Source organism: Cylas formicarius, unplaced genomic scaffold, assembly GCF_029955315.1.
Source record: "Cylas formicarius isolate icCylForm1 unplaced genomic scaffold, icCylForm1.1 PGA_scaffold_5__7_contigs__length_24384050, whole genome shotgun sequence".
In the NCBI taxonomy this organism is placed as follows: Eukaryota; Metazoa; Arthropoda; class Insecta; order Coleoptera; family Brentidae; genus Cylas; species Cylas formicarius.
The window spans coordinates 7,031,112-7,056,215 of NW_026844341.1; the positions used below are offsets into that span (position 1 = coordinate 7,031,112).

General features: G+C 33.4%; 1 protein-coding gene across 3 annotated transcripts in view; it reads left to right on the plus strand.

Annotated features, from left to right (window-relative positions):
- The window catches only part of LOC132702117 (acyl-CoA Delta-9 desaturase-like), a 36,263-nt gene that overhangs the window by 5,863 nt on the left and 5,296 nt on the right, over positions 1-25,104 (plus strand). For all 3 annotated transcript variants that reach the window (XR_009618851.1, XM_060670560.1, XM_060670559.1), the window contains exons 2-3: positions 18,867-19,122; positions 21,950-22,080. Coding sequence is in view for 2 of the 3 variants with exons in the window: in XM_060670559.1 (XP_060526542.1) it covers positions 18,867-19,122; positions 21,950-22,080 (387 nt within the window). In the remaining variant the exon portion in view is untranslated. The remainder of the gene's footprint in view (positions 1-18,866; positions 19,123-21,949; positions 22,081-25,104) is intronic.

Consider the following 25,104-nt stretch of genomic DNA (forward strand, 5'->3'; position numbering starts at 1 on the left):
TAAAAATTTAAAAATAATTTCCGGCACTTTTTCTTGACCGCTTGACTCATAACTTTTTCACCCCAAGTCTTTACGATAATACTGCTCGAGATAATACCGAATGCAATTTTTAATTCAGCAATCGATATCTGCAATAAAAGCGCAACACTAACTAGGTAATAATTACTAAGATTAACTAAAATGTTATGTTCTAATGTACAGTTATTAATCAGAATTTTCGAAATCACTAATATTTTCTATGCTATATTCACACAATAAAAAAGTTTTTTTTATGAAAAATTAAATTCGTTTTTCTACTTTTAATTGTTTTCTACTTGCTTACATATTTTCTCAAATATTTAGTCTCAAAAAAGGCTTTACCTTCACTATACAGATCACAAAACCCAAATATAAAAGCCTACAATCAGAAAGGACAAACAACACAATATCAAAAAATTAAACGCCAAGTTGTCAGTAATTGTTTACTAATATTTCAAATGTTTTCATGGCCAACTCGTATCAGCAAAAAAGCACGTTCAAAAATATTATTCCTTGGAATGTTTTTTTCTAATTTCACAGCATAAAATAATTTATTTTGAAACACGTTTTTTAATTTATTAATTTTTTTAAAAATAAATTGACAGCTGTGTGAGTCGGAGTCATTTCGGTTTTCTCAAATATGTCGGCCTGACTCACGGTTTAAGCTTAATTCTTCAGTTTAAAATGTTAATGTGTGTTTTGTTACTTTTTGTCCCTTCACTTTGCAAAATTTGAATCCTAAACTACTAATAGATGTTGCAAAATGAATTTAAGGGGAATTTATATCCATAAATATACAAAAAGAAAAACAGAAAACAGTACCAAAATGAAATAAGAAATACAAACAAATTGGATTATACAAACTATTTACATTTATCAAAAAATAAGAGCAAAGATTCTTGGCAATTATTGAATGCCGAGAGGTGTAGAACAGGTAAATATAGTGTTAAGAAAATATATATATATAGCGCATAAAATATTGGAAACCTTGGATGAAACTCCTGCTAGACCATCAGAATTCATGCATAACTTGATTAAGCCTAAATGTTAATTAAAATTTTCCCTGGTTTCTTCACTTAAATTTCAAGAGGTTATAATATCCTTGAATAACTCAAAAGCTCTAGATGTTTATTGCTTGAATAGAAGAATCTTTAATTTTATCAATGACAGGCATAATAAATAAGTGTTTTTTTTAATGGAGTATGTCCAGAGATTTTTAAAGTATCGAAAGTTCTTCAATAGAAAGTCTTAGAAAAACTTATGCATTCTCAATTGTCTCATTATTACGAGTAATGATCTGATAACTCCAAATTAGTTTGGATTTACAACCGAAGCACTGGCATAGTTTAGGGCTTTAGAGAGTGGAGCATAGTACTTTAACTTTATGTGACTTCTCCACCCTTTGACACGTCAGTCATTCACTTTTACTGAAAAATTATTTTTTTATGGTTTGGAACCCATTGCACTTTCTGATAGAAAGCAAGCATGAAATGTCAAGTTTGCGAATGGTAATACACTAAATCCCACCGGGCTCCATTGTGGGTCCGTTATTGTTTTTAGTTTATATTAATGATCTCTTTGAATATATGTTGCCCTGTGGCTGCGGTTAATTTTACACAAGACTACATTCAAATAATTAAAACCCGAATATAGGAACTCTTAGAGTGGGAACACAGTCGGCAAAAGAATATGCCAATGCTCTTCGATGATAGGATCTCTTTAAAGGACCATATTGCTTATTTAGTAAAGCGCCTCTCAAGTGTCAATTTTTTGCTCCGACGACAAAGAAATTTAATTATAAAAGATTATCTAATCTCTAGCTACTACATACCCTCTTTTTCATTCAAGTTTGTCATTTTTTTTACTGTGCGGAAACCCATTCATAAAACTGGTTATACCACTGCCATCGGTATACATCTTTTCATAACCCTCAAATTTGCTTCGAACCAGGAAATTTAAATGCACTAAAAGTGTGAAAAATTTTTGTCTAATTAAAAATCATGTCACAAATTTGCCATTTAAACATTTTAAAGCAAAAATAAAATCATTTTTATGGAACTGTGTTTTTATTCTGTAGAGGAATACAAACGAGTGATAACGGATGTTGTCTGATTCTTGATAGTGGTCACTATTTGACTGACCTTCCAGTTTTATTTCTTGCAGATTTCATCTAATCGGATATATATTTTTTGGACTTGGACGTCCTGTAAATATACTTTGTACGTTAACACAGTCAAATAAAAAATCTATTTATCTATCATTTTTAATCGGTACTTTTAACTTAAAAAAAAAGGTATAATTTGAACCAAACTCTACCCAACGCAAAAGTATTTTACGATAGAGTGTGGCGACCAACCAAAACTAGCCTTAGTCTGTGATGCGGCGAATCCATGCCATGCATATTATAATCACCTAATTAGTCGCGCTGGGCCCTATTTTGCAGTCGCTCCCCATTCTAAAACTACACAATACCGAATAAAACTCGATTTCGTTAAAATTGGCGTCGATTACCGGCCATTTACGAAATTCGCCCAGAATTGATATACAAAGCAGCTTACGTTTCTTAATTTCATAAAATTTCTACCGCCCAGCGAATTATTACGATATAAGCACGTGAAATCACACGCGTTCAATAAGACGCTAGTGCGTTACGCCAACCAACGAAATATTTTGGGCGTACCTTTGGGCGATATTCGTCTTTTAGCGAATTTATTCAGTATTTCATGCCGTTTACGTGTTGCGTTTGATCAGCTCATTTGACCTGCATAAGGGAGAATAAAGCATTACTCGTGGCTCTGTCATCAGTTTTGTGTTGTGTGTGGTTTGCGGAAAAATAAGCAAGCAACGGCATTTGGCTCACGAGTTTATTTGACACGAGCGGAGCACAGCGGAGCGTATCATTAATAAACGAGTGACTGACAAAGTTTACCAAACGTACTGCATACTATACTTTGCTACGACCGTTAGTTTGTGGATACATTGAATTGACAAACGTCAAAATTCAAAGCGTGGAAAATATCTCCGAAAACATCCGATTGCTCCCAAATCCGTGCGGTAAAATCCCGATAATGCCCGAAGTGGCTCGGATCCGTGGGAAACGAAACTCACGTAGTAAAGTGACGCTTCCCGTACGCTAGATCGGTGTGTAATTACGCATTTTACAAATGAGAGTTACAGTGGAAGTTTCTTTGAAGAATTACTAAAAGATTTGTTTGTAAATGCAACGGCAATGTCAAAATTATTGGCTTTTGTTAGAAAAATCTGAAATATGTAAGTTGTAAAACCAAGTTTGCCATGGTGAAGCGAATATTCGACAGTCACATTTACTTGCTAATTTATATTTTAATTTAATTTGAGATTTATTAATGCTATTGTTTTAAGATAATATTAAAAAATAAATCTCTCTTAAGAAGTCTTTTTTATCATTATTTTTGAAATTTGTATAATTAAAATTTGTAAGATCTTAAAATTGCATACAAAATAATCGTTATTTAGAAGGTTTATAATTTTTATTTTTTTAAAACATTAAAAACTTTGGTCATTGGTCTAGTTACGTTTAGGGAGTCGTGAACACGAACCTGTCTGCCATTTTCAATTTCAACAAATTTCTAAAAGTACTTCTCGATTTTCCGCTGTATTCGAAGTTTTATTTAGTCTTGAATAAGAATTCGTTGACATTTTATTCTTAAAGAAATCCCTAACAGCCCTTTGCGATATTTGACATCAAAATTAGTAGCAGTTTGATGTAATAACAAACATAAGGTGGGTTTTTGAGAAATCTATCCAACAAAAAGAATTATCAAAATCAAACCGTAATCAAAGATTTTACAACGATTCACAGATAAGATATTTCAAACAAACAAACAAACAAACAAAAAAACGCAAAAGATATTTCAAACAAACTTTATTGAAACATCATAAAAATTGGTACAGTTGGGTTTTAGGTACTCCTGAATAAGAATTCGTTGTCAATTATTTTTATTAAATAGTTTCGGTTCGCCATGACTTTAAGTTGAAGCAATAAGAAAAGCAAGGTTTTAGTGCATTTAGCGCAAATTTCAAAATTTAACCATAAACAAATATTTTCCAAGGGTGTACAGTTCTTAAGCGGGACACACTGTATAACATATACGGTTTAAAAGCGATGACTAATGAAATTATATTACCATACGAATTTATAAATTAAGTTAACTGATAGTGATTCTGTTGACATACCTATAGGCAAAGCTAACCAAACGAAATGTTTGCAATATCGGCGCTTTTGGATAAAACAATAACAACGTTAAATTTTGCCCAAACCTTATAGTGCTGCTTTAAGAATATTATAATTTAATAATTATAATATAAAAATGCACTTTTGCCACAATTAATAACAAGACCCAAATACAGGATGTTAAAGTATACTTAATGCATTTGTGGCAGAAGTTTTATCAACATCATTTAAAAACTGAAGTAATTAATGTTGCAGATGTAAGGCAGAGTATAAAATCTTTGGTTAGGATATGTTCTGAGCATTTAGCACAGCTGTACAACTTTGTATGCAATTTAAGAGTGCTTGTTTAATTAATTCGAAAGAAAATCCTAACCTCATGCAACGCCGAGCGGGTCAAGATCATAAACGATTGAAATTTCACCAGTTACGCGCGTAAACACAAAATCGACAATGCAGATGCAGCAGGATCGACAACGCCAGCTGCACACGGAAATAATTAAGATAGTTATTCGTTGTTCTTGTGCTAGATATTCGCAGCAATTTAAGTAGATGACGATTCAACGGGGACGCGGTAAAAGTCGCCGAATTGGGTTTCCCGTCTATCTAAACTTTGTTCTCTGAGCTACAAATGAGGAGAATAATGAAATGCAATAAGAAAGTCTACTCGTAATGAATAATACTTGTCATATACACGTCAAAATAGGCATGCCGAAATGCTAAGAACATTGCGTTCATTTTAAAGTACTGACAAACAAAAATCTGTTTTCTTGCATAGTTTTCAAGAATTTTGAGGTTTTAATTAGTTAAGTGAGCATTAGGTAGATGAAATCGGCCACCTATCAACTTTTTTCTTATTTCTTCTGGTCATAAGTTGTAAAAACCAGAAAATATGACGCGATCAAAAAGGACTAAAGTTAAATTCTCTTAAAAAACTGACTTTTATCATTTATTACAAGGCGACATCCCCAACTTGTCTTTTCACAAAACAGCAATGTATGATTTGTCCCCCATAAAGTAATTACGACCTATATCTATTGTTACTGTTCAGGTAGAAGTCGACCCGTTTTACCGTGAATTTCGAATAAGCTTCTTCCGAGTATATAGCAACAGGATCTAAAGGACGGGTGGATCCAGTAAAAACTGTCAGACAAAAGCACCTTTAAATAAACGAAAACGAATCACAATATTTCACGATAGATCAGAAGAGCAAGCTATTGTTGTTGTCTGCCAAGAATATTTCTAACTTTGATCGTCATGAAGACGCAAGTGCAGAACTTTTTGAAAACTGGTTATCACAGACACCTGCTAAAAATAGCACCAAATTAATGAAGCACAGAAATTGAAATTCAACTACCTATAGAGTTTATAGTTGCTACAAAATGAAACTTATTTTGAATCCAGTTACAAGAAAAGGCAAATTTTTGGAAGTGCTAAATCCATATATGGGATAGTTCAGCTGAACAAATATGGCAAATGTTTTACCATCTCCTTTCTTCCTCCATATCCTTGTATATTCAACCTTTTAGAACATTTGTGGCGCCATATTTGAAGTAGGCTTCAAAGCACTCGTGCCCGGTGAGTATTTGTGTCAGAAAGAAATCACTTCACCGTGTCGTCTCTCAAATCAGGGTCTTATATTTGAGATTAGCTTTTTACTCCATTCCGCCGTACCATCATCTCTGTCCCATTCCTCTTGCCAGCATAACATCATCGTGTTTTGTGCTTCCTTTTTAGCCTCTGGTCCATCTTTCTCTATACGGGCTCTGCACTTAACTAGAAAACTAATAGGTGGGATCCTAGCTATTACCACAAGTGCTTTGTTGGAGGTTGTTCTGTATGCCCCGGAGACTTTTGTGGCTACCCTTCTTTGAAAGCTACTCAGTATCCTTTTATAAACTTTCTTGTCAATTGATGCTCCCATATTGAGGCACTCGTATTGAAGTCACTATGGAGCATAATATCCTCCTGATGTTTTCACGAGGTCCATTAACTTTTCGTAAAAGGCGACTGATATTGTTCAAGGCCTTGTTGGCTTTTCTGTTACGGCTCTCTGGGCCCCCATGGACATGTTCCTATCTAGTTTTATACCTACATATCTGATTACTTCCTGACTTTGAGTTTCTTCCAGCAACAAGTAGGACCGTTTCTAGGGGGGCCAATTTCAGGTTTTTAGATTTCATCCATTCCGTAACATTGTGATGGGCATGATTGGCTACTGTTTCTATCATCTCGAGTCCCTTTACTTCTGCTAAGTAGCCAGATCGACAAGGTTAATACCATTTGGAACGGGAATTCGGAACACACCGTTGTAATACACGTTCCATAGAGTTGGACCTATTACTGATCTATGCGGGACCTCACATGTGATTTTTGCTGCCTCACCTATGCTTAAACGCCTATCTTCGAAGTAGCTTGTTATCACGTTATACAGATAAGGGGCTATAATTCGATTTCGAAACTCTTCCAATATATCACACCATGGTGCCGTGTTGAAGGCGTTTTCGACGTCTATCGTGATGAGAGCACATAGTTTCCTCCTTCCCCACAGTGTCTGCTTTACCTCGTCTACCTTTTCTCGGACCCTTCTCAAAGCGCTGATGGTTGATCTCTTCTCCCGGAACCTATGCTTTTCTTCTGCCAGTCCGCCAGTCCTTTCAATTTCTTGTTTGAGTCACTTTACCAGCAAATGTTCCAGCAGCTTACCAGCTACATTGATCAAGCATATGGGTCTATACTTCTTATCCTGCCTGGTTTCTCTATAAGGATAAGTCGTGCCAATTTCCCTATTCTAGGAAATTCTCCGTTCAGCAGTATTTTGTTCATGAGGTCTCTGCATTCCTCAATATGATCCTTAGCAATTGTCTTTATAATTTCAGGAGGGAGGTTGTCCGGTCCAGGGGCTTTGCTGCCCTTTATTTTTCCAACTGCAGCCCTTAGTTCTTCGACTCTAAAAGAGGTGAACTGTTATATTGTTCTGACATATATAATGGTGGATATCTATTTTGTTGGTAAGAATTTTGTGCCCTCTTCCCCATATGTCCCTGTCTACTTCCTCGATAACTTTCTTCCATGCAGCTTTTTTCGGCTCAGAAATTGCTCTTTTGAGTTGGGCTCTAACTGCTTTATAATTATCATGGCATAATCTCTTACTTGGTTCATGGCTACGTTTGTTCGCCCGGACCATCTTTCTCTTGCTTTCAATGCATTTTTTTCTCGCTTCTGCTACTTCTGCTGTCCACCAGTATACCGGCCTCCTTGCGCCGCTGCGATTCCTTACAAAAGTCTTATTCCACGCATGTGTTGCCAAGTCCGTAAAATGCTCCGCTGATCTCAGATTGGTATGGTCATTTCTATGTTGTATGCCTACTTCCAGAGATAAATCGGTGAGCCTTCCTTTATTTATTACCCAGCGCTTGACTTTATTGGGTTTCTGTAGCTCGGTCTCGTTGGTTCCAGCGATTGTATACAGGATATGCTGATGGAGACTTAGGTTTTGTTCTTCAATGACTTTCCAATTTATGACATGTTTGGCTATGTTTTGGGTGCTAAATGCTATGTCAATATGGGACTCACTGCTTCCCCTGGTTAAGGTTCCTGATGAACTTCCTCTATTGGGTACAATGAGGTTCTCCTAATAATATTGCTACTGTAAGCTGTAAAAATGCAGTACAGCACATACAAGGTTATATAGAGTCCATTGTTATTAATTTTATGAGGACATTGAGAGTAAAACAGAATTAGATTTTGAGTAAAAACGTAGTCACATCTAAACAGTACAAAATTGGGTACAATTAAATATCACCAAATATAAAAAAAAAATGAATTTTTTTCTTTGAATATTTTGGCTCACAGAAAAACACGATTTTCTCAAAAAAAATATTCAACCGATCGGCAAAATTTTAGAACCAAGAAACGTAGGAGATCCTTGACTATGACTTTCATTTCAGGCATTTTTTGATTATATACAGGGTTTTTTAATTATGGGGAACAATCTAAAAGTCTGTGAAAATTGTACAATTTTTGTATTTGCGGTTTCAGTCTATCACATACGCTGGGCGAGACATTTGAAAAAATCCAAATGAAAATCACCATTTTCCGCCCACATTCTAGACGTGATGATGTGATTTACTACTACCACGTACTGCATGGTTTCAGAAAACAAATATTTTTTTGAAGACCACTTACTCTATTGGAAAAAATCATATACTAAGAAACGTGGGAGATCCAGGGCTATAACCTCTATTTCGAATATCGTTTGAATTATGTACATGTGTTGTTTATGGGCAAAAAATCTAAAACATTCAAGTATTTTTGAAAAATGTTTGAAATTTTTTTTGGTAATTTTAGTTTCCAGAAAAATATGTTTTCCTCCATAATCGTTCATCCGATTGGCAAAATTCTTTACCCGGCAAACGCGGAAGATCCAATGCAATAACATTTATTTCGGGAATTTTTTCAATTACATACAGGGTTTCCAAATTATAGGCAAAAATCTAAAAGACCTAGAAAATTGTTCTTTTACAGAGTAAATTATTAGCCGCAAATCAAAAATCGTAAAAAATATGGCTAATTGATTCAAACGGTGTCATAGGCCGCTTCAAGAGCTACAATTTTTGTATTTGCGGTTTTCATCTGCCACATACGCGGGATGTTTGAAAAAATCCATATTGAAATCGTTATTTTGGGGGCTGTCACGACGCGATGACGTCATTGACTATTACGGCGCACTTCATGGTTTCATAAAAAAATTATTTTCTCGAAAACCATGTACTATTTTCAAAAAAATTCTTGAACTACGACGCGTGGAAAATCCACGGCTATGACCCTTACTTCGAACAATGATTGTTCATATACATTGTATGTCGTTTATGGGTCAAAAATCTAAAATATCCTAAAAATTTCCGTTCTTGTTTGTAAATTATTGGCGATAAATGAAAAACCGTTAAAGATGGGATAATTTTATTTGAACAGTACCGTAAACCGTGTCGTGAGAGAGTTTCAGGTTTCGTCAATTGTACAGAGCGCGAGATATTTGAAAAAATACGAACTTGCCCCGCCCAGCAAACGATTTTTCGAAAGCAATCTTGTTTTTGTTACTGAACTTTGATATTCTATCTATTTAAGGCTACGAACTTCAATAATTATTAAAATATTATTATTTTTCCAAATGTTACAATTTAGATTTTTCTTTGTAACTTTAGGATAAGTGGAAAAGCATCCTAAGGACGCTAAGTACTTCGCCTCTTTATCCAAATCATTTTTTCACCTTCAAATGTCCTAAGGCGTTCTGTGATTAGTATTGTTCTTGGATAAATAAAAACCCTTCATGATTATCATTACTATTATTATAAATTAAGGTAGCGACAGACTGCTCGTAGATAAATTCAGGTATCACCTAGTGTTGACTGACCCCTAAAAATGTTGTTTCACTTCGTGTTATAACGAATAGGACATTTTTAACACGAAAGAAAAACGGGACGGACATTATCGCGGCAGGCCGGAACACTTGTACACTTAACGGGTTGACGCCATTTTTTCTACGCAGCGACGCAATTAAGCCATGGCCAATTAACAAGTGGCTAATCTGTCACTACAACGATATTACATTTAAAAGGAAAAAAGAACTTTCTCAAATTAAACGGTCGACGGTTGTTCGTGTTCCGGGCACAAATTTATAATCTCCACCGATTCGATCGATCCTATTTAGGGAGAAAGTAATTTTTTCGATCATCGAATAAGCGATTTTCGTTATGCATTACTTTACTAATACGCGCGTGTTCCGAATCTGATCGAGTATTTTTGGTGCGGTCGCGATTGGGACATCTAATTAGATGTAAGTCGTTTCTCTCTGAAATTTTTGAAGACTTTATCTTATACGGGGTGCTTTAAAAAACTCTGTTATTTTCTGATGTAAATATCATATTAACAAATAATGTTTGTTTGGATCAGACGATACGTCCCCGTAAAAGAAGTACCTAAAGTACCTAAATGAGATTTTAGACCTCAAATACATTTGGTTGGGTCATGAAAGTTACTGGTGACAAAATTCAAAACAATTTACAATATTTTCACTTCATAATTGTTTCTCAATCATTATATCCTGAGATAGTCCGTTCTCGGGGATGAAAACTATTCAAAACTACCTCCAATAATTCCAAAGGCTGTATTTTTTTTACTTTAGTTATACCTCTTTTAAAAAAAAATAAAAATAAAAAAAAGGTCAAAGTAAATATTTAAATTTTAGAGGCAGTAAGTTTTATGTCCCCATCAAGGAAGTTATGGTATAAATTTCATTTAGGTTTCTCAAAACCCTCTCCTTTTACGGAACGTATCTTATGAACCAAACGATCTAACTATTGTTTGCAGCCTTTGCTAATTTTTAATAGTTTTCACTCTCAAGAACGAACTATTTCTCTAAATAAAAAAACGATTTTTTGGGTTCCTTTTACAGAGTCTGAAGGATTCGTTATAGTTTATTATCCAAACACCTAAATTTACTTTTTAATATCCATTTACTCTAGAAATTAGAGGAGAGATTTTGAAACACCCTGTATACAGCGTATTTCGACACAAATACGAAAAACTTAGCGATGTTCAAAGTAAAGAGTAATTTATTACATTTTATGCAATGGGACAAAACTCAACCATTATGGCGGAAAATGAAGTTTTCATTTTTTATCTGAGAGAACAACAAAATTTTGTGGAAATATTACTGCTAAAAAAATATGCTTTCTACAAGTTTTTCATTTTTTTGGATGACTAGAGGGGAATTAATTAAACTACTTATAACATTTTTTTAACTAAATTTATAAGGAACAAGTTTTTTTATATCTTTTTTTTTTAAATACAATGTTATTTTTTTACCTGGCAACGGTCGACGAGTTTTATGAAAAAAATATGGTACAAACAAATCTGAATATAAAAAATAATTTTTTCTATATCATTGACCATGTTCTGGGTTTCTTGGATCTTTGGTTACGAAAAAGCAAGGATAGTTTAATTCAGTCCCCTACATATTCGGTAAAAGTAAAAAAAAATATTCGCAAAGTGTAAAGTAAAGTGAAAAAGTAAAGTAACATTTATTTAAACAATTTGATAATACATTCAAAAAGATATCAAATGCTCAATGAATATAGCTTACTAGTTATGGCTCAGTTCGTACTAATAATTTAAATTTGAATATATAAATTAAAATTAAATTAAATAACATTATATTATTAAGTTTTTCACCCACTTGGTTTTATTCACAGTTAATTAATCACTTCCAGAATGTCAACATTTTTGTGTAAATAGTAATACTTCCAAAAATTGCTATTGATAGAAAATAAAACCTTTATTTTACCGCCATATTTGCAACTCGATATCAACATTTATGTACCGCTTGGCCCATTAATAAAGGAACCGTTAGTCCTACAACTTAGGAAAAAAATATGTTTATATAATAGGTAAATTGGCCAAGAGAAAATGGTGGAAATTATTTTCAGGTTGATAAAATGGCCGCCAGGGGGCGTAACCTCTACTGTAAAATAGAAAAAAAGGAGTTTCTCAAAAATATTCCAAATTAACCTATATCAAAAATACTGTTATCGTAATCTATTCTAGATAAGGAAACTTTTTTCTTTGAAACATTTTTTTTACATCTTATCATATTAAGAGTGGGGGAAGGGTCAAATATTGGTTTAGGAAAAATCGAAAAACTTTTTTTTGGCTAATCCGATTTCGACCAATTTAGTTTAGTTTTAAAGAGTATTTATAGGAGCTTAGATTGCCATGTCAATATCACGATATTAATTCTTTTGCGATTCGGTAGGAGGCGCTTCATATCAAAAACAGCTATTTTTATGATATATACAGATTTTTAGTTAGGATGAAGGAGCGCAAAAAAACATAGCAAATAGTGGAAACAGCATGGCAAAATCGTTTTTCCCCTCTGAGATTTAAATAAAAATTAATTTAAAAATATTTTACGTATAGAAGCAGTATTGGAAATAATCAAGAGATGACATATTGTTAATGGGTCACCTGGTATATTCCAAACTTGTTTCTGCAAAAAAAGGAATTTTTAAAGGATTTTACCGTAACAATGTAGTTGAATCTACGCAAAGATACAATATTCAAAGTTATAGTAATCCTGAAAATGATCATTTTAGTTTTATCGAATTACGTCGACTTAAAACTACCTTACTGAATGGATACAACGGCGAAACACCCCCTCTTAACTAAATAGACTATTTTGTTCCTTCTACAACCAGCGGTGTTAATTTTACAGTAATAACAATCCAATATCGTAATTTCAGTAACTTTTCTGAACCTTTCAAAACGCTCAAATATTACTACGTTTTCTTTTGAAAATAATTTTTCTTTCTCGCACATCAGAGACCAAACGACACCAGAGCGTACCATCGCATCCTGTATACAAAGGTTTTTGATAGATTTTTCGTGATTAGCCAACCGTTACGTCAGCGACTGCTCAGCGCTTTCGTGTGAAACTTCGATGGACGATTAATTTTTGACGCGATCTGAAGTGGACCAACGTAAAGGTCGATACACCGTACGTGTTCGTCCTGAATTTTTTTCCCCCCTAAAAAACCGACCCATACGCAAATTCGTATTTTTCGACGCCGTTTTTTGTACGTCAGCGGGTTTTCCTTGGATGCATCGGGTGTCGTTGACATCTATCCGGGCGAAACATAATTATCGCCTTACGATTAAAAATTCTCAGATGTCACAGGGAGAAATTGTCTGACAAGGTGCTGGTAGAATTCGGCAACCGTGTAAATACAGCTGCTTGAACTTCCAACCAAATACACTAGTTGGCCAGAAATCCAAGCAATTCTTGTTTTTCTCAATTCTATTGGTAATTTTTTTTTAATTTAAGATCAGTTCACATAAGGTTTAACTTTTAATTTAACTTGCTTTGAAGGGCAAACGCAAACACACTGTTTCTCCTGAAATATTTTTTGCGATTGTGCACGTTGGATAGATTTCAATAATTTTGGCTAAAACAAAAAATTTCCACTTATGGACTAATTAACAAAATATACCTAATTCAAAAAAGATGGCTCATATATAGCTTTTTAAATTAAGCATGGTTAAAATTGTCAATGCGTAGTTATAAAGTAATTATTCTAAATCATTCTAAAAGTTTTGTTCAAGTTAATAACTGCTAAGCTGCGACGTATGTATGTGACGTATATTGAAAAACCAAGACCCTAAAATTTACTATTTTAGCAACTTCACTTATCTGCAGAACTGCAAAAGTCCCTTTTAAAGATTAAAAAATAGTTTTGAGACTTGGGGATATCATAAAACGGAATAAAATCTTTCAATTTTATATCATTGTTACTTATTATACCGAGTGTCCCTGTAAGGTGTTAGGGAAACGAACGTTCCTAGAAAAGTAAATTGGTCAAGAAAAAATGTTGGAAATTATTTTCGAGCTTTTCAATTGTTGTTTTAAATGTTAAAACTCGCTTTTTCCAAAAATTCCTTTAAGTATAGTTAAAATGAGTACTATTTTAAAGCTGCCTTTGCCTGCCCTATCCTTGCAAGGAACGTGGTTAAATAAATATCCATATCTCCAAAAAAGCTTAATGTATTTTAATAAACTTGGGATCAATAAAAAGTGGTTTGCGTAGGCTATCAATCGTGGTAGGAGTGAGTGAACAATTGCGATTACTTTGTTCTCGCGCCGTTTTCTGATAATCGCAAAAAAAAACTTTTCTGAAGAAAGAATAAATGCAAATATATGATTTTTCATGTCATTAGATAGTTAAATAAGGGCCCAAAAACTTAACTAACTTAAAATACGAATAAAAGTGTTCGAAACGATCAAACAAAATTTTGGAAATAAAAACCACTTTACGGGTTGTTATTAATATATAATTATCCAGAATTTACTAAGTATAACGCACTTTTTAAAATACCTTCGAAGGGCACCAAATTACCCAATAGCCGATTTATTTCGTTTTGACATTCTCACCTTTTTTCAAATTTTGAAAAACCATTTTCAAAAAAGAAATAAAAATGTCTGATATATGGGAACAAACTTTTTCTACTCCCGTGTGGAATAGTAAATTATGCAACAAGTGGGGTAAACGGCGAGTTTATTTGACACGAGCGGAGCGAGTGTTTAATAAACGAGTGACTTAGAAAGTTTACCGAACGTGTTGCAAACTATACTTTTTCCTCGACCGTTGGTTTTTGGGTACATTGGGTACAAGAATACATTCACTGATATGGCCATCAGAATTAACAAACGTCAAAATTCAAAGCGTGGGAAATATCCCGAAAACATTTGATTGCTCCCAAAACCCGTGGGGTAAAATCCCGGAAATGTCCGAAGTGGCTCGGATCCGTGGAAAATTAGGTAATTAGGTATTTTTTTAAAATATCTAATTACACACCGATCTAGCGAGCGGGAAGCGTCACTTTACTACGTCAGTTTCGTTTCCCACGGATACGAGCCACTTCGGATGTTTCCGGGATTTGGGGGAATCGGATGTTTTCGAAGAGATTTCCCACTCCTTGAATTTTGACTTTTGTCAATTCTGATGGTCATGTCAGTGAATATGTATTCGTGTTGTTTTGCAAAAATGTACCCAAAAACTTGTAGAAAAAGCGCTCCGCTCGTGCCAACTAAGCTCGTGAGTCAAATACCGTTTACCGCACTTGTTGAATAGTCTATTTTATTCTCCCATCTGTAAAATACCAATTATACACTGATCTAGTGTGCGGGAAGCGTCACTTTACCACGTCAGTTTCGTTTCCCACGGATACGAGCCACTTCGGACTTTTCCGGGATTTTACCGCACGGGTTTGGGAGCAATCGGATGTTTTTGGAGATATTTCCCACGCTTTGAATTTTGACGTTTGTCAATTCTGACGGTATGTCAGTGAATAAATTCGTGTTGTTATTAAAAACTCGCTCTGCTCGTGTCAAATAAACTCGCGAGTCAAATGCCGTTTACGCACTTGTTCCATACTATACTATTGTGTTTATCTGACTAAACGCTACATATCTTTCATGCCATTATTTAATCTTGTGTCTTTCTTGATTACCTACCATTTTAATTTTTTCAAATTTGATAAATGTTTACGTCACTAAAAACGTATTTAAACTCATCCTAATCGTAATTCTTTCAATACACGTTTTGCTAACTAAATAATTCAATAAATAATTTAATAATTGATTGGTTTTGGAGGTACATAGTTTTTTTCAAATTTGTAGGACTAAATAAATAATTCAATAATTAATTAAATAATTGATTGGTTTTTGGAGGTACATAGTTTTTTTTCAAATTTGTAGGATTAAATAAATAATTCAATAATTAATTAAATAATTGATTGGTTTTGGAGGTACATAGTTTTTTTCAAATTTTTAAGACCCTCCGTTTTCTAATGCCTATTTTATCTCACTGAAACACCCGGTATATTTACACATATTTTTTTTTGCACAAAATGCATATTTTTAAAGTTCACTCAGTACTCATTCTGGTTTAAAAATAACGTTATACTAAACGAACGTTTCGATTTTTTCCTATTTACGGTCGGAATTCTATTCTATGCGAAGTATCATTCTGAGAATTATTTGTGTTATATGTTATATGCGTATATGTATTCAAACCGCAAATACGGATTTACGGTTGTCAAATGTTGATTTAGAGCAAACACCACTTTAATTGCTTTCCGATTCAAACAAATCCATTTACAATGACGCGATTTAGGGATATATATATATATATATATATATATATATATATATATATATATATATATATATATATATATATATATATATATATATATATATATATATATATATTCTCACGTATTGATTCACGGATGGAAAAATGTGATGACACTATATTCCGGGATATCATCCGTTCGCTCGTTGAACTCCGACTGGAATCCTGCATCCGACTGGAATCCTGCAGACGTTTCGCCAAAATCTCACTTGGCATCTTCAATGCTCGCGCTCCGAAAACACTTCGAACACTGTTACATTTTTCCATCCGTGAATCAATACGTGAAAAAAAAAAAAAAAAATATATATATATATATATATATATATATATATATATATATATATATATATATATATATATATATATATATATATATATATATATATATATATATATATGCAAATAAATGTAGATATCATTAGAAAATTCGTCCCGCCTCATTGCGGAAACGTTGAAGTGAAGTCGAACACCGGTAATTACCGTCTTCTAATAAGGTTTTAACGAATCCCGGTCCACCTTCGGGGGCCGTTCACCAAAAATTACGCCAAATTCGTGAAATATTTTCAGTAACGCCGCGTACGCAGATGCGTTTTCTAGATTTTCTAATCGGGCTCTCGATCTAGCGCGGGACTTGTGGACGATAATGTCCACTACGTAGGCGAGCTTAAAAATTATAGCGGTCGTCAGGTATGAAATTATATATTTTTTAAATTGTTGTTTTAATGGTTAGTTAGTACTTACTAAACCGTAAGCTTTGTCAAGTTTCCCCCGACATATATTGAAAACGAAATTTTGGGCACATTTTAAATAAAATACGGGAGAGTAAACTCAACAAAAGAGAGTTTTCTGTTCTCCTACATTATATTTTTTGCGTTTTGGCAATTTTGCCTGACCTATTTCGAATTTTGCGCCCTTTCCTGGAAAAATGTAGCATTCCAGAAATCCCTTAGTTCTGAATCATTTTGCGAAATCAATTTGAAATTTTGCCATGTGAACTAGAACGTGCATTTAATTTAACTTATATTCTAAGAGGTGTTGTGAGTGTATTTCTCAGGTTCGATTTTATTTGAGTTTAGTCCATTAAATTGCATGTTCGTATAGGCATAATAACTTCTGGACGGAATACGATTAAAGAAATACAAAAAAAAATCAATTCCAAAATATGCTTTGACAAAGTTTGAAATATTTTATACATATTTACTTGTTTATTTAGGTTGTATTGGTATTGTATTATACGTCTTGTAAAATATTTAAATAAAGTAGTTTTCATTTCTGGAATCGTATCCTTCAGCAACCACTGTCTCAATAATAGGAAATAAAAAGCAATCATTATCATCAATCATTTGGTACTTTTATTAAAGATTCGGAAAATAAATCGAGAGATTCTTGGAGACTAATAAATTATTAAATAAACAACTGTTATTCAAAAGCTAACTATTCTAACATTGATTGTGAGCAGTTTTACCTTCAGTTTACCAGGGTGGCTGAAAATATTATCCACCCTCGGCTCATTCCTTTGAAGTTAACGGTACAAACTTTTTTGAAGTCCCTCTTATTACAGAATGCAATGAATGGAATATTAATAGTAGGATAATAAAAGTTTTTAAGCGCACTTTAGTGCCTTTTTTGTCACATTTATTCAACGTTGGTTTAAAAACTGCCATATTTCCAGATTAGTTTAAATGCGCAAAAATGATCCCACTAATCAAAAAAGGTAAAAGGTAGGGTTTAGACAATTATCGACCTATTTCTACCGTCCCTATTTTTGGAACAATTTTCGAAATAATCCTAAAGGAATTATTATTAGATTATTTATTAAGTATATCCTATTTTTGAGGGAAACACAGTGGGGATTCCTGAAAATCTACTCGTTAATAGTCTGGAAGATGGCAAACATGTGTAACTGTCTCTTTACGACATTGCGAAAGCGCTTGGCTGACTGACTATTGACTTGTCTCAATCTACACTATTATTTTTTTAATAAGCCTAAACGGGAATAAACGTAAACGTAAAACATGGAGTCCCACAAGGATCTGTCCTCGGGCCACTTTTCCTCATTATTTACATAAACGGTTTCCCTTCATGCATTGGTCCCGTCAAATGTGCACTTTTCGCTGCCGCTGATACGGCAATAATCTGCGGGAACTCATCTTTAACCAGATTAGAGGAACTATGGGCTTGAGCTGAAGGCTCAGTCTTGGTTTTCGTGCAACAATTTGTTTTTAGATAATAATAAACCACAACAACTAACCAAAGGTGATATCGTCACTCTCCTTGGTGTCACCTTGGACGATAATCTTAATTGGAGTGCTCATATTGATGTTTTATGTAACAAATTAGCATATACGCCTTTCGTGCTAAGACAGTTGAATAACACACTTATTACGGAAGTCCTAAGGAACGCGTATTTTGCATTGTTCCATTCTAAAATACATTATGCAGCTACACTATGGGGAAATTCTATCCATTCAATAAGTGCTTTTGGACTGCAAAAAAAGACAATTAGAATTCTATTTAATCGCAAATAAGACAAACGATTTACATTTTTTTTACGTGGTTAAATAAATAAACGAAACTAAACATCATTTTGAATTTTTGTAAAGTCTTAATATTGCTATAATGTGTGCGAACAGATGATGCGATGAACAGATATATAGGGGGAAACTTGATCGAGTCTAAACCGTCTAGCATATTTTTTATGCAATCATCGCCACTCCACACACGTCATACGTTAAGACTCGCCTCCCACCACCCGTGCCAATCTTCAAAACAATTGCCCCGAACTTGATTACCTTATATTCGCCGTTTTTTAATATCGCGCCGGCCAGTCCAAGACCCGGCCTTCTGACAAATCGCGCGCGCGGCTAAAATTATCGAGTTTTCCAAAGAAAATGACACCACGTCCCAAGATCGTGGAGGACCCGCACCTGGACATGAAACTGCGGATTAAACGGGAACTGGAGGGGGAGAAACAGGACAAGAGGAAGTACTCGGGTCTGCTACCCTCCGAAATCGGTACCGATTACACCTTCAAGAGGGAGATAGTATGGAAGAACGCCGTTGGGTTTCTGATGCTGCATCTGGCAGCACTGTACGGGTTTTACCTTCTAACGACGCAGTGCTATTGGCTGACCTGCCTTTGGAGTAAGTTCTTTTTTGTTTTTGATGCCCTAGTGGAGCGGTGTTGAACTACTATTCGTACTTAACGAGATCTGACAGTGAGAGCATAATTTTTGCAAAAGTTGATTAGGGAGACCATTGAATGAAAAAAAAAAAAACTCAAAATTTAGGCAATACAAAAAATAGTCTTTTTTTCTGTACAAAGGAAATTACAGTTTTTTGTTTATTTACAAATAAAGGGGAATGTGCTTCTCGAGACGATTAGATTGCCAAATAACAACCAACGGAACAAGACATTTTAAATTTTTCAAACCCACACATAATTTTCGAAAATATTTTTACATCAAAAATTCAACATCTAAAAATTTCGAATCGAATTCTAAGCAGGACACAAACGGGAAAAAAACTCCAACAGTTTATACGAAACCATTTTTATTAAAAACAGTATATATCTACTAAATTCCTTAGTTATCAAGATTTAGGAAAAAAAAAGTTTATTATAAGTTTAACTTTAGTTTTTTAACTAATCCATTTTTTAATAGAAATAAAAAAAGTTTTAATCTGAAGGATTTTTTTGGTGAAAAGGATTTAGGCTGAACGTTTTTGATAAAACCCAACCGGTGACGTAGCTGGTTCCTCCGAAAATCTTAGGTAGAGGGTGTTTGTTTACATTTTGCCCCAATTCTTGAAGAACAACTTTTTAAAAAACTGAACTGCAAATGATTTTTCTTCCTGATTTCACGAATATTAAGTTTGTCTATACTAATTTTAGTCGTTTACCAATATTCCAATCTACATGAAATTACAAAAACTTAAATGAAAATTACTTGATTAATAATGGAATTAGATGACTTTTTATTTGTATTAAGTGTATTTTTCGATGGTACTCTTCTACCTGACAAAATCTTTGCTGAACCAATGACATGTTATTATTTTTCTTCATCAGAACACGCCATCGTAAAAACAAAAAAAATATTAAAAATATTGACAGGAAAGTTACATATGTAATAAATATAATGTAATTTAATTTAAATTTAACTTCAATATTCCAATTTTAATGTTAATACGACCTTAGCCATAACCAATAAGTTAAGTGGCATTAGACTGAACAAATGCAAACACAAATTTTTCATATTCTACGTACATTTGATATCTTTTTGAATGTTTTATCCAATTGCTGAAATCAATGTTATTTTACTTAACTTTACTTTTTACTAGATTTGCAAATAAATTAATATTAACTTTATAAATTTTCTTAAATTAATTAATTGAATTAATTTTTATTATTCTTTAAATCATGAAGAAACAGTTTGTTCAGATAAATTAAAATATACCGGGTGTTATATTTAAAACAATCCCAATGATGACTTCATAGAATTTTAACTTATTTTGTTCTATAATTATTCTGACTATAATTAGCAAAATCTAATAGATAAAAAAATGTACATCTAGTTAAAGTTCTTTTATAACTCTTCAAGATTTGACTGTAGGTATCGTGAAAAATATAAAGAAACCCTACGTACGTATTATAGACTTTAAAATAAAATATCAGGGTCCTCCCCCTCCACCTTAGAAAATCTTTTCAAAAAATGCGAGTAGGCGATTAGTAGATCATTTGCAAACGCGGGTAATATGTCGGAACTTTCACTCGAAACGGTTAACTGAAACTTGAAATTATTAAATAATCATTTAAAAGCGATTACCGACGATTCCCAAGTGGAATTTATTAATTTATTAGAAAAGTTCGCAAACTTTTCTTGAATACCTGCTAATAGTCTAGGGTCGTATAACCACAACCTATCAATGGGTAGATATGACGGGTGCTTCTCGAACAATACGTCAAGTAACATCATCAGAAAATGATTGATCATTGCGACGTATCTTCGCAAATTTGTCGATGAAACATTCTGTACATTTATTACTAAATTATTATCAGTTAATGATGTCGTGAAAGATTTCCAGCATAGCAAATTTTGTTAGTATACTGACAACCTAAAAATTTTCAGACAAATTACCTCAATTGATATAACAGATATTCAGCGATTTGACTGGTACTGTAAAAATAATGGTCTCTTTATAAACATCGAAAAATGTTGTGTTACATCTTTTATTAGAAATCGGGGTCCTATTCCTTTTAACTACTCTGGCAAGTAAATGTTTTCAACAGAGCTCGCCCTTATCACACGTATGTTCATATGTTTATTATTTGACAGCGAAAATCTAACTTAATAGCCCAAGACTTAAACGACGTAAAAATGTATTATAAACTCGTACCATTGGAGGATCGGAGAATAGTCACTGATATTGTTTTCTTGCATTAAATTTTAAATGGCCTCCTCGACAATTTAGAACCATTCATTATTCTCTTTAGAAACACCAATAACTCCCAAAACTTTACTGCTTATACCTGGACTGGTTCACAATCACGCATGATTCTTTAGAGAAAGATCTTACTGTTACACTTTTGGATGGACACCACCTAACTTCTTTTCTCAATAAATAGATAAGTTCTATATTCTATTTATTAATAAGTAAATAGAATGAAAATAAAATTATAAAAAAACTTTTTCTCTGCGTTCTCTATGTATTGTTTACATAGTTTACTTTTTTTTGTCTATGCTGGGCTCAATTCATGGCTTGAATTAATTTTTTGAATTCTCTTTTTTCTTATATTGTTGTTAACTAAGCTTTGCACATTGTTATGTACTTTTATTGACATTTGTAAGAGGACACTGTAATGGGTTCAACCTGAATCGAAAAGAGCAGTAAATAAATAAATAAAATAAAAATAAAATTCAATTAGTCTACAGAAGAAAAATAAAAACAAACTTCAAACAACTTTTCTGTTTAGCGTTTATAGTGGCCTTCGGATCAGGGCTGGGGGTGACTACCGGGGCGCACAGGTTGTTCTCCCACCGATCGTACAAGGCCCCATTCATTACTCGACTCGTTCTTATCTTATTCCACACGTTAGCAGGACAGGTAAGTGAAATATTAAAAAATCGTTTGCCATAATATATATAAGTTGGGGCGGACCAATAAAATGTTCGTGTAAAACTCAAAAATGGGACTTTTTCTACCGTAAACCGATGGTAACATTGGGAAATTCAAATTCGAATTGGGTACTAGATTAAGATCTCGCAGAAAACTTTGACCAAATAATGTTTTCTTAATTCCCAAGTTTTCTGTTAAAATGTCATACGCGATGTCTCAGAAATGCATCTTTTTAGCGTAATTCAACAGAAAACTCTTTTTTCTAATATTAACCGCAAATACGAGCAAGTTTAGTAGTAGATAAAGGCTTCCCAAGATTATATATTATATACTGTTTATGGCAGATCCGTTAAAGCTAGAGAGTCGGGCAAATATTGTATAAAAAACTTCTCCGGATTTTTTTAATGGGACATTCGACGTGCAAACAACGTAGTCGGCGGACTTGACCGCGACAAACCTCTCAACCGTTTCGCGTGGCAATTAAACCCATTGGCGTGTCAAATTAACCGTCATTAGAACGCTGGGCGGGCGAGGAAAAAAAAAAACACCCTATAGAATTTGCATCTTCAATCGAGGAGGTCCGACCCGGTGGGCGTCTTTTTCATAATTAGCAACGAGACAGTCGAGCGTTGTCAGTACAACAGGAATTGTCAAACCAATCGCACAAAAAAATTAACTTTAACTTTCAGCACCCTGTGTTTTCCAAACCGCGCGAATAAGGCATTGATGAGAGTTGCTAATAACTAGTGTTCTTTTTTTTGTGTCAATTGACAGAAATAATTTGAAAAATACCATAAAAATTATATTTATTTATTTATCTGGGAACCAAATGCCGTGGATATTATTAGTGAGATTTCCCGAATCGTTAAATATCGTATTCGGAAAATGATAGATTACACTCACTACAAGATGTTATTTAAAACATTTTTTGACTAGTCATTTAAAAAGAGGTCAATTGATCGATCAATTAAGAAGTGGTCAGTCAATGAGAATGAGCAACGAATCTTCCAAGAGAATGTGGAAATTTTGCAGTTTAATAAAAAGCATTCAAAAAATAGCCATCTTCAGTTTTTACCAACCATAAAGTTGCATATCGTCGTTTTACTTTTATCTAGTAAGTATCTTTGGTCTAATTATATTTAAATGCATGCAACAAGCTAAAAAATATTAAACTAGTTTTGTTTACATTTTTAACTTTTATTAAAAAAAAACGACTTAAAATAAAATAATATTATTTTATGATAACAAAAAATATTCAAAAAAATAGCAAAATAATAAAAAAAAATTGGTACTGAATAGAATCTTTAAAAAGATGAAAAAAATCATGTGATGTTTTCCTATTTAGCTTTTGGAGATCTTCGTATTTGGACTTTTTCCTACCCAATGGATCAATATAAAGTTGTACTTCTTCGATGCCAGTAACTTGTTTATTGTTTCTTTTTATATACGTTTTTTATATTGCGACTATTGGACGAATGGAAATAAAACAGGATAATTTTGATTAACCTTACGTATAGCGTAGATTAGATTTGGGTGTAAAACCTCTTATGTCCAAAAATAGCTGCAAAAATTTTGATACGATGTTTATTATAACCTGGAAATATCAAACTAGCGCCACAACTTTGACATTGGCTTATAAAATAAAATATATTTAATATGAATGTTTTATTTAATCTAAACTGTTCATTTCAAACAATACGAAACTTACGAGAATTTCAAAGAAAAAGATTAAGACCATTTTGACATACGCGTTTTAAGAAAATAATAATAGATCGCGATATAGTTCAAGGTTAGTTTTGGTTAACCACACTTAAATTATTTTTCGAAAATATTTAACCAGGTCTGGGCATATCAATAAATTGAGATCAGCAAAAGGCAGGACCTCTATACAAGGTGTTTAAAACACATATACTGTCACTGGAGGGGAGATTTATCGCGTAAAAATAAGATTTTTTTAGTAGTTACACCCTGGAAGAAGAAGAAGAATTTTAATCTTTTTAATTTACTCCAAATATATCAAAAACGAATATTGCCATTCCAATAATTGGAGGGTAAAAGTTATTTAAACTCTTTTACTACAGAAAGAGTTCTAACGATTTGACCATTGCCGTGAGTATGGGCTATTGCACCAATACTTAAAATTCTAGGCGCCAATTACTTTTTTTTCTTTGATTTCTTGATTTGGTGGCTTTTGAAATCTACTCCTTGAACGTTTGTAGATTTAGGTTTCTTTAATGAGTAAAATGCATTTATGTTGCACTGAATATTTTATATCTTTTAAAGATTTAGAAGGAACTTAATTTAAACATTTCTAAATAAAATTACTGTAGGTGGTGAAAATGGTTGCTTCTAGCTTTAGCCCTTCAGTAATCGTAGTAACAGTAATAAAAATGTAAGATTAAAGTTGGTGGCCATCCTACTGGACCTCCGCGACCAATCCATCAAGTCATCGATTTTTCCGAAAGATACTCCCTAACATGAATAGCAATATGTAGCCAAATATGTAATAGTTTAAATAACTTTTACCTTCCAAATCATATTGAAATTGCTGCAGTCTTTTTCAATAAATGCAAAATATTTTACACTCTGTAATTACGGACCCAGCAGAATCGGACTCATGTTGATAGAAAAAAAGTCTTATTTTTACTTGAGGAATCTCCCCTTCAGCTTGTCACCTGATTTTGGAAACACTCTGTGGTTATATGGTTTAGGAAGGTTCAAAAGGTAGATGTAGAGCTGGATCGATATTCACCAAAACCATGTTTTTGAAAATAAAGTCGACTTTAGAGGGTTTAAAAGTAAAATGACGATGTATAGCAGAACCAGATAGTCAAACAAATTAGCCTTCCGCGCGCATATACGAAATTCTATGTAATTTCGTACAAAAGAGATAGTTAGTTATGCTTTGATTCGATTGTTTTTATATATCGATACGTCCCAGCGGTTTCGCCAGGCGACATATTCGTTATATTATATATTATTGCGAAACTGTCCAAATAACAACGAACATAA